Raw genomic sequence first — 10,004 nt, forward strand, 5'->3', positions numbered from 1 at the left:
CTAAAATTATAACTGATATTTTTATGTCTAACATTAAAAAGTAGTTAGCTAATAATGAATGCCCTGCAAGAACACGGAAAAGCAGAAACAATTAGTGCGGTCAGTGTAATAACCCACCAATGACCATTAAGCTACTTGATGATGGTGATGTGTTGGGGTGTTTTAGCAGCTGTTGCCATGTCAACCCATGATCTGAAATGGCATCGCACATAAAAGATGGATCCAATAATCTCTGTGTGAACTGCAACTGAGAAATGTGTGAAGGATATTAGAGTGAAATTGTGTTTCTGGACAGTTTGTCATCCATATATCAAGGAGGAATAGATTTAAGTATCTTACTTTTTCACCACAATCAACTGCATTTTACCTAGCTCTTTGAGCATGGTACATAGCAGTGCTTTGAAATCTTAATTCTTTTGCAGCGGGGCTAAAATATGCTAGAGATTTAATCTCAGAAGCCAAAGAAACAGCACAAGTTGTGATCAAACTAGTTTCTCATTTTATAATGAAGCAATACTGACATCTACTGGCAAGGAAGGGTAATTACAGCTTCTTATTTTTTAAACTTAACTAAAAGTGGAAACAGAGTAATAAACCTTTCCATACAGTGCTTTTCATCAGCCCCTAAAATATTTGTATTTTTGTATACTGTATAAAAATACAATATACAATATACAATTGAATATGTATTAAAACAATAAAATAAAATTCAATATAAGAACAAAGATAGCTTGAAAAAAGTGTCACAAAAGGGTTTCCATAAGATTACTTTATAACCCAATGCACATTTTGAAATTTTTAATTTCCCCCATCTCATTACTTTGAGCTGGAGTTCACAAAACATTTGTCATTGTCAATTTGACAGGCCATCATCATTACTGTGTCATTCCAATCTCTTTCTAACTGCATTCCATTCTGCATGAGAACAGTCTTGCAGCATCCCCTTGCAGCTTTGCGGTTTGTTAATTTCCACTCACTTGGCAAAATGGCAAAATGTATAACCTCGGTCAAAGGTTATACAGGGAAGGGGAAGGCAGGCTGAGGAGAGCTGAGAGATTTAACTGGTTTAACTCAATGTTCTTCAAGAAAACCAATGAGCCGTCACGGTTGATAAAAAATATTTTTTTTATATACCCTGAATCATATACCTTGTCACTGGAAATACCTTACCCTGTTCTAACATACAAATAGAGTTTTTTTGTTGTTTTTTTTTTTACAGAAAAAAGATAGATTTGGAAAAGCTAGAATGCTGGAATTTTTTGTTTTGTAATTATTGTATTTATTTATTTATTTTTCAATTTCAACATTTAAATCAGATTTTGTAAATACATTTATATTGTCTGCCAGACAACAATAATTTCACATATTAAATCATATGAGTACTTGTACAGTACTTGAGTAGCTTTTTTTTGCAAAATATTTTTTTTCGTCTTACTCTGCTTTTAATTTTACGCAAGTAAACATATGGTGAAGTAGTTCTACTCTAAATGGAGTGCAGTTTTTGGCTACACTAGCCACCTCTCCCCAAAACAGTGTAAAAAGTTCTGCAAAATATACTGAGAAGAAGCAACCGACTGCTTTTTCACAAATACTCAGATTTTATTGGGCAAGGAAAAAAAAAAAAAACTTTTGACATGTCTGAAGTGCTTATTTATGTTGATCATTTTTAACAGATGTTGTTACAGGTAAACATTGTAATTCCAGTGGAATGTCAAAGAAAAATGGTAGATCCATAAGCAAAAACAAGAACAAGTGTGCATATGTGTGTAATTATGTTTGGACAATTTGACAAACTCAAAACCTTATTAACACTATAAAACATATCAATGTTTTTTAGGTCTTTGGTCATTTGTTAAATTTGCAAAAACAAAAGTTGTTCCAGTCACAAAACTCATAGTATGCATATTTTTCTCTGCACATCCGAGGATTCTTACTCTATACAGGTGCTATCTATCCACCTTTATTTTTATTTGTGAATGCATCTAGTCTAAACAAGCCTAAACCTGGGCATGAATTTGCTGAATATCAAAATCTGGAAACAAATGTTTGGAGAATTTTGAAAGCAAGCGGCACATGTGGTATCTAACTGCCAGTTCAGATACTCTTCAGAACATGGAGGTTTACTTGATTTCGATGCTGCGGATGCGAGCCTCTCCTTCAAAGCTGATGACTGAGTACTTCTCTGCACCCATGCGGTTGGCAAAGTGGATTGTAGAGCCATCTGATAAGGTCACGACAAACTCAGCAGGAGTGAATTCAATGATGATCTAAAGGAAGGAATACATTAGACAGAAGAAGACTGACAAGAAAACATGATTGATAGAAATGCTGTGACACTTTTCTGACAGTATGGACACACCTTGAACTCTTCTCCTTGCTGAAAAGGAAAGCCTCCCTCACGGACCTCTTCACACCAGTTGCCCCCTTCGTAGGAGTTGCAGATGACTGCGTTCTCGTCTCCGTGGGCGTTAAAACGAGGGTTAATGTGCAACGTGATGTCCTGCTCATCGGGGCCAATATTGACAGCAAAGCTGCAGGTTACAAAAAACAAAAAGTAACAATGCATAATATTTTATCATTATTATAGGCTTTGTACATGTGTCAGACACCCTGTCTACTTTTAAGACTAAGCTTTTGCTTTTTTACAGTTCATAGTTATTATCTGAGCCATTACTGTAGTTATACTGCTATACATTAGAGTGCAAAAGAAAGTATCAACTGCATTTGCACTGTGCTATTTTAATCCTGCTACTTTACGTTGCCAAGTTCATGGCAACAACTGCTGCCAATTACATTTGGATTTCCCCTTTTCTTTTCTTTCCATATTATTTTCGTGTTTAACTGTGCCTCTTTCCTGACAATAAACTTTCTGTCCATCTCAGTTTGATCTTTCCTCAAAAAAATTATGTTTAACTGTGTTTTACTGCTTCTGTTATTTAGCTGTCACTATTGCTGCTTTGTTTTGTGTACTTTCTGTGCACTCAACAGAAAGTACATCTTGCTCGAGTGTGTTTAACTGTCTTTTTCCCTTGATGGAGTCACTGACAGCACTACTGTTTTGCTCCTTTTAACTTTATTTTTATTTTAAATTGTTGTATTTCAAATGAAACTAGCCCTGGCTCTAATCTTCTTTGCTTTTAGCTTTTTCTCTTTCCTGGACGAAGACATGGACAGAGCTATTGCTGCCATTAACTCTGTATGACATTTGTTTTCTTTACCATAAAAAGCTTTTCCAGACCAATATTTCTATGGGTTTTTCCATGTATACTTCTTGTCTCTTAAATCCCAATCTTTCAGATATTCGCTCATATAATTTGGTTCTGCCGGAGTGGAAAGGAGTGGCTCTTTTCACCATAAAGGGATTGCTCCAAAGTCAATCACTTGTGTCAACTCTAGGTGGCGAGTTTATCCAATTATTGGTTACAACTAAATTTGACAGTATTATATCAACATTTGGACAGGTCAGGCAGCATGCAGGTGAATCTGAATCTGACTCTTTTTATTAAATTGACTCGAAATGAACTTGATTGATCTGATCAAAATTTGGATTGAATTGGATTGTATACAACAGGACACGCAGAAAAGAATCTGTGAATTTGTATTATATAAATAAACTAAATTCAGTTTGTTTAGCAGATTACTTTTTTAGTGCTGTCAGAAAGTAGTGTTGATGTCTCTATCTGTCTTTTTTCCAATGTGTCAAAAAAAAAAATACAAGTTTTATTAAATTTGAAGGAAGAAGTCTCATGAGTCTTATGACTTTAGTGTTGCATCTGTTATCACGTCACTGCAACCTTTTAAGATCCCATGACAAGAATGTTTGTGCAAATCCAATGTGAACTATCTTTAGTGTGAGCTGAAAACCAAATAAGGCTAATGTGAAAAGCAGACACAGAAACAGAGACAAATGTAGTTTTTACTCACTCTGTAGCATCAGGTTTTGCTACTCCAACGATAGTCAGGGTTTGTCCGACTTTGAAGGACATATCCTTAACGATCATACCCTGTGCACAATTGGAAGAGAAGGTCAGTGACTCATCACCTAAAGAAACATTGCATAGTAATGTAGTCCTAATAATACCCAAAGGCAAAACCACCCTACTCTTTTTCTCTGTTTAAACAGCAACAACATGTGTTTCCAATTACACTCCCACCGACCAATTCGGCAAAGATTCCAGCTCTCTCTTCTCTCACAGTTGCCAAAAAAATGTTTGCATAGTGCCAAGTTGGCCAGAGGTTGAACGTGTTGAAAAACGATGAGGGCTGACTGCTGTTCGTTTTAGTAATACTTTCCTCCTTACTATATAGAATGGTAACCGGCCAGTGGAAAAATAACTGATGTACAATATAGAGAGTAATATTGAACTGAGCTATAATAAGAAACTTAACTTGTGTGGGCAATTCTTCCTAAGATTCTGCCATGTGAAATGTACAGTGCCATAAATAAGGGAAAAGTGACATCACATGCATAGCAAATTTGTTTTAAATATAGTATAGCATCATACATCTGTTCATAGCTTTGGTAGCTATGGTAAACAACAACGTTTTTTTCCAGTTTCACATCTGTTTCTGTTTAGGGAAAATTGTCATTTTCTTATTTTTAATCATCTGTACATACATTTGAAGAATCATATCCGATTTTTTATTCATCTTCTTCTACGTGACTACATTAAAAAAGTGCATTTCAGAAGCTTTAATTGATTGCTTCAGTGTTACAGTCAACAAGACTCTAAATGGTTGCCTAAAAATAACTAATAAAACATTAAAATAAGTACATAGTCAAATTGGAGTGAAATACTGTCAGTATTTTCCAACATATAGTGATCTTTGTCCCTTGAGTTCCCTGTTTTGAATGCAGAGGTAAGCTGTGATTATTTTTGAATCTTACAAACCAAAAAAAACATCATTTATAAGTCTTGGAAGAAGGAAGTAGAATCACATGGATCAGACATTCTTTCAACATAGAGGTCATCCGTTAGGTATCTGCAGTAATTATCACTCAGTATTGAATTGTGTGAGATGTGTTCTGGGTCAGACTGACCTCAAGCCTCTGCAATCTCCATCCACTTGGTGCTTAATGCTTTATGCCACGTCTTTTAGTTACACAATGACATAGTGCAAGCTAACTTAATACCTCTGACATTTTCAGGGTGACACATATAAACAACATCAATGAAACATTCCCTCATTCTATTTGAGAATCAAATAACCTCTCCCCTTTGACTTGTTCTGTCCAAGATATACAGTTTATTGCAAAGTTTTTAATACCACTTGACCTTTTCACATTTTGTCATTTTACAATCACAAAGTGTAATGTGATGAACCAACAAATGTAGGGTGTCTTTGTGAAATTTCATTTCACAAAAATACCCTACATTTGTGAAAGAGAAGTGAAAGAGAAACAGAAGAGAAAGAGAAGTGAAAGAGAAGTGAAAGGGAAAGAGAAAGAGAAGTGAAGTGAAAGGGAAGTGAAAGGGAAGTGAAAGAGAGCATTAGCCAAAGAATGCTTTTCTAGTCAGCCTTTGGTAACTCTGAAAGAGCTGCACAGATTCATAGCTCATGTGGGAGAATCTGTCACAAGGGCTACTATTACAAATCTGTTCCTCATGGAAAAAAAGGCAAAAAAGACAAATTTCTGAGACTAAGCAGATGGGACAGAGAATGTTGTCAATTGACGGAAAGACGGATGGTGCTAAACATAGGGCAATCCTGGAAGAAAATCTGAGTAGCAAAAGACTACAGACTGTGGCAGAGGTTAATATCCCTGGAGAGAGAGAAAAAAACACACATCAATGTAACTGTGTGGCTCAAGGCATAATAAATCATTGGAATGACATTTTCAGAGTCTTGACCAAATCCTATTGAAAATCTTTGGGAAGACCTGAAAATAAAGGTTCACATAATGCTCTTTTTACGATATGAGGAACTTTGAAAATTCAGACTTCAAATGTGCAAAGCTGTAAGAGTGATATCCCAAAAGTTGGAGATTCAGTTATAGTGAATGGTTCTGAATATTAAAGCATGTCACACTTTTCAAAATGTTCTGTAAAAATTGAAAAAACATGTTTCCTTTACTTCCACTACATAATTGTACACAACTTTACTACATAAGTTGTAATGAAGTTACATTCGGAAATTGTAATGTGACAAAATATAGGATTTTGTTTGCAATATGTATGCAAGTTGCAGTAAACATGAGAATCATATTGATTTATTTGTTAAAAGTGATTTATTTTATATTTCTTCTCCCTGATTAATTGTTTTTAAATGTGTTTACCACTGGCTCAAACAGCGGCAAATATATTTTCTGCAATATTTTATAAGACAGAGGGCTTCATTGTTATCTGCTTAGTTTATGACCCCGGAGTTTAATTAGAGGCTAGAATGGTATTCAGACTATTTCATAATGGCGAGTTGATTAACACATGGTATGATGTGCTATTATTTCTTACTTTTAGAGAAATGTTGTGAGAACATTAACATTGTACTTTTATCTGGCAGCTAAGACATTGTTATTAAGTTGCAAAGTCTACAATTTGCTCACATCTGCTGTGAATGCTTTGCCCATAAAAGGCTTTTAAAGAGAGGCCTGAATGAAAAGAGAGGCCTGAATGAATTAAGCTGAAGGTTTCCAAGCAAGGTTCTGTAGTCAAAGCACAAATCTGCAACACTCAGTTACATGAGTAGACAAAAATAAAGGCAACACCAGCTGCCATTTTCACATAAACTTGACCTAAGACTACACCTATTATTCATGAAATATGAAGTTTATAGAAGCAGGACAGAAATGTTGTTAAAAAATATACTTACTTTCACCATCTTTGCAGATAAAGAGAATCAAGTGGAGCTGAAAAAAAAGAGTGAGTACTGCAGGGTCTTGCCTCAGCGTCTACACCCAGACTGGAGACTATATGCAATGCAGGGTGGGAGGTTCCTTCACACCGAGTGGCACTCTGCGGAACAAATAGGATCGCTGTACCCAGCAACCAGCCAGCCTACATAAGGGGCAGTTTTAGTATCTGAAAATAGAGGTCTAAAGATTACTCCAGCCTCAGTAAAGTCTAATTAGTTGACAGATGAGCTACTGATTTCAGGTTAGTAGTTTGAAAGCAGTGGAGTTAAGGCTGCCTATATAAAAGGGAACACTGCCCAGAGTTGTGGACAAAAATAGAAATGTATTTGTCACCCGGGAGACAGATAAATATTTAGTGCAGCCAGCTGCCTTACGTTCAATTACTGTAAATAGTTTAACGTTCAGCATGATCAAATGGCAAGCAGAGTTTTTGAAAAAGCAATGCTTTTTTTTCTTTTGGAGGAAAATGATTGAGGGTTTGCCTCTGTGAGTCACAGGCCACTCACTTAAAACTCCTAACACACAACTGAAATTCCCGTTGTTGCTCAAAAATGGCAAAAAATATACATCAAATTTTACAAGCTTAAAATTCAGAAAGAGAAATGTGTATAACTCGGGTCAATTTATGTTTGTGTTAAGATGTGGGCATTTCTTTCTGCTATAAAGCTCAAGGTTAGCTTTATCACCAACATTACTATGTGTTTTCTGTGAAGATATAAATTGTTTTCTCAAAAAAATTAATTTTAAGTCCACAGATGAGATGCACACATTTAAAAAAAAAGATATTCTCTTATTCATACGTTTTACAAGGGAGTATCCTGGACAAAAAGTTTGCTTTATTGTCATTATATTGATTAATGTAAAGTACACGTAAGGAAAAGACTTGGTCATGGGTTTTAAGTACAAAAACAATACAAATTCATATTTACAGAGAGAGCACTTCATATATTATATGTTTACATGTTTTTACTGAGTTTTTGAAACTGACCAAAACACAAAACCGCTCTTCTTTTTTTAGAGCAGCAGTGTCACTGACATTTTTCTGAGGCCATATTTGAAAGATTGATAGTGTCTTTACATAAATCTGCTGCCAAGAAATTCAAAATTTTAATATTACCAAGCTATAAGCATTACAGTCCAGCAGCAGCTACAGAAAACCGTTGGCAATATATGTACTACAGATAAAAGGAAAACAAAATGCAGTCAGCATTTCTTCAGTGATTTATGGTTTACTTGACCTCAACTCTTATAATGTGAACATCCTCAGTGAAGCTGAAGAAAGTATACTTTTTCACACCCAGGAGGTTGGGGAAGTCGAATCTAGAACCGCCACATAGATTCATCACAAACCCTGCCTCTGTGAACTGAATGATCTACAACAGTAAGACAGAATATAAAAGAAAAATTGGGTTCACATCTAAAAAATACGTCAATACGTCGCATCTCACACCTTGAACTCCTCCTTGGCGGAAAGGGAAGCACTCCTGTTTCCACTTCAGACCAGTTGCCATCCTTCCCAGTTAAAATGGGGATTGAGATGGACAGCCAGGCTGTTTTCGTCTATCCCGATGTTCACTGAAAAGCTGCAGTGGACAAAAACATAGAACAAAAAACTTAGTATCTTGCATTTAAAAAGTTTGACAGATCATCCTGCAGGGAAGCACCTCTGTACAACTGACTTGAGAATGAAATACTTCCCTTGAAATGGTGTTTAAGACAAGAAATTATAAGAATAAAACAGGAATTAAAGTTTAAGTCAAAGTTTAAGTCATGTCTTCATTTGTGTTCCCTGAGGTAATTTTAGCAGAGAAACTACAAAAACCCAATCTGAAAAAGCCACATCTTTATTTTGAAAAGTCAAGATAAAGAAAAACATCCGTCGAGGCATCAGCTCTGGGGATTCCAGTAACAGTCATAATTTGTCCGACTTTAAAGGACATCTGCCTTACTTCCATACCCTGTGAAAAGCAAATACATATATTTGCTTACATACAATACATCCATTATATATATACTCTGGAAATATGCTGGACTTTACTTCACAATGTACAGTTGTAATTTTAACCACAACTAAAAGTAGTTCAGTGTGGACAACCTCAAACCTTTTACATTTCACTTTCAATCAGTTAGATTACTGAAACTTCGACTCATTTGAGTGTTAACCTCAATCTTAAAATCCCATCTGATTCTGGCTAGCATAAAACTTGTGAAATTACTTCCTAAAAGGTAAGCTAGATTCGGGGTTCCTCAGCAAAGTGATGGTTCGAAGGCAGGGGTGAGAAGTCGTCTCTGGGGTGTTGGTTGTAGAGAGCAGAACACCTCTGCAAGATGGAGACTGATCCAGGGCGTGAACAATGGTAGCACAGTGATTGGGTAGCAGGTTGTAAACCCAGGGGGAAAAAAAGAAAGAATCAAAATTCAGAGGTCAAAGGCCAAGGCAGGGTCAGAACCATGGAGGCAGAAGGACATAAACTTATCGAAGGGTCAGAGGAGAATCATGAGTCAGGGCACAGTAACCGGTCAGGCACATGAAGACAATCTCAGGCAAACAATTCCAGGGACGAGGCAGGAGGCAGAAACAGGGTCTGCCTCCTGCTTTTATGTTCCCTGTGTCCAGAAAACAGAAGCCAGTGGAGTATCCGACGTGGTCTAGTCAAGGCAGCGAAATCCAAGAGACAAAAGACACACAAGCAGCAAACAGTTATTTGAAGCTGCTGGTGCCTCTGGAACCTCAAGGTGCAGGATCTTCCAGCGGTTTGCGGTGCATGAACCTACTATTCGGCCACCCCTAACCAGAGCTCACAAGCAGAAACGGTCGCAGTGGGCCCAGCTCTACATGAAGATTGATTTTCAAACAGACTTGTTCACTGATGACTGCTGTGCAACCCGGGATGGTCCAGATGGACACAGTAGTGGATTGGTGGTGGATGGCCACCACATCCTAACACGGCTGTGACGTCAGCAAGGAGGTGGTGGAGTCAGTTTTTGGGCCGAAATCATGGGGAGAGAATCATTGATCGGCCCCTTCAGAGTCCATGAAGGTGTGAAAATGACCTCAGCAAAGTATATGGACTTTCTGACTGATCACTTTCTTTCATGGTTCAAAAAGAAGAGCCGTACTTTCAGTAGCAAAATCATCTTCATGCATGAC

At 36.8% G+C, this 10,004-nt stretch overlaps 1 protein-coding gene across 1 annotated transcript; it reads right to left on the reverse strand.

Annotated features, from left to right (window-relative positions):
* Positions 1 to 1,575: 1,575 nt before the first annotated feature.
* LOC102225901 (beta-galactoside-binding lectin-like) lies at positions 1,576 to 6,917 on the reverse strand. Its single transcript, XM_005806313.3, has 4 exons — positions 6,811 to 6,917; positions 3,925 to 4,004; positions 2,360 to 2,531; positions 1,576 to 2,267 (listed from the first exon to the last, which is right to left on the reverse strand). Exons 1-4 carry the CDS (start codon positions 6,817 to 6,819, stop codon positions 2,121 to 2,123), a joined length of 408 nt encoding a protein of 135 aa, XP_005806370.1. The 5' UTR covers positions 6,820 to 6,917; the 3' UTR covers positions 1,576 to 2,120.
* Between the last annotated feature and the right edge of the window lie 3,087 nt (positions 6,918 to 10,004).

This window comes from Xiphophorus maculatus, chromosome 16 (genome assembly GCF_002775205.1).
Source record: "Xiphophorus maculatus strain JP 163 A chromosome 16, X_maculatus-5.0-male, whole genome shotgun sequence".
NCBI lineage: Eukaryota > Metazoa > Chordata > Actinopteri > Cyprinodontiformes > Poeciliidae > Xiphophorus > Xiphophorus maculatus.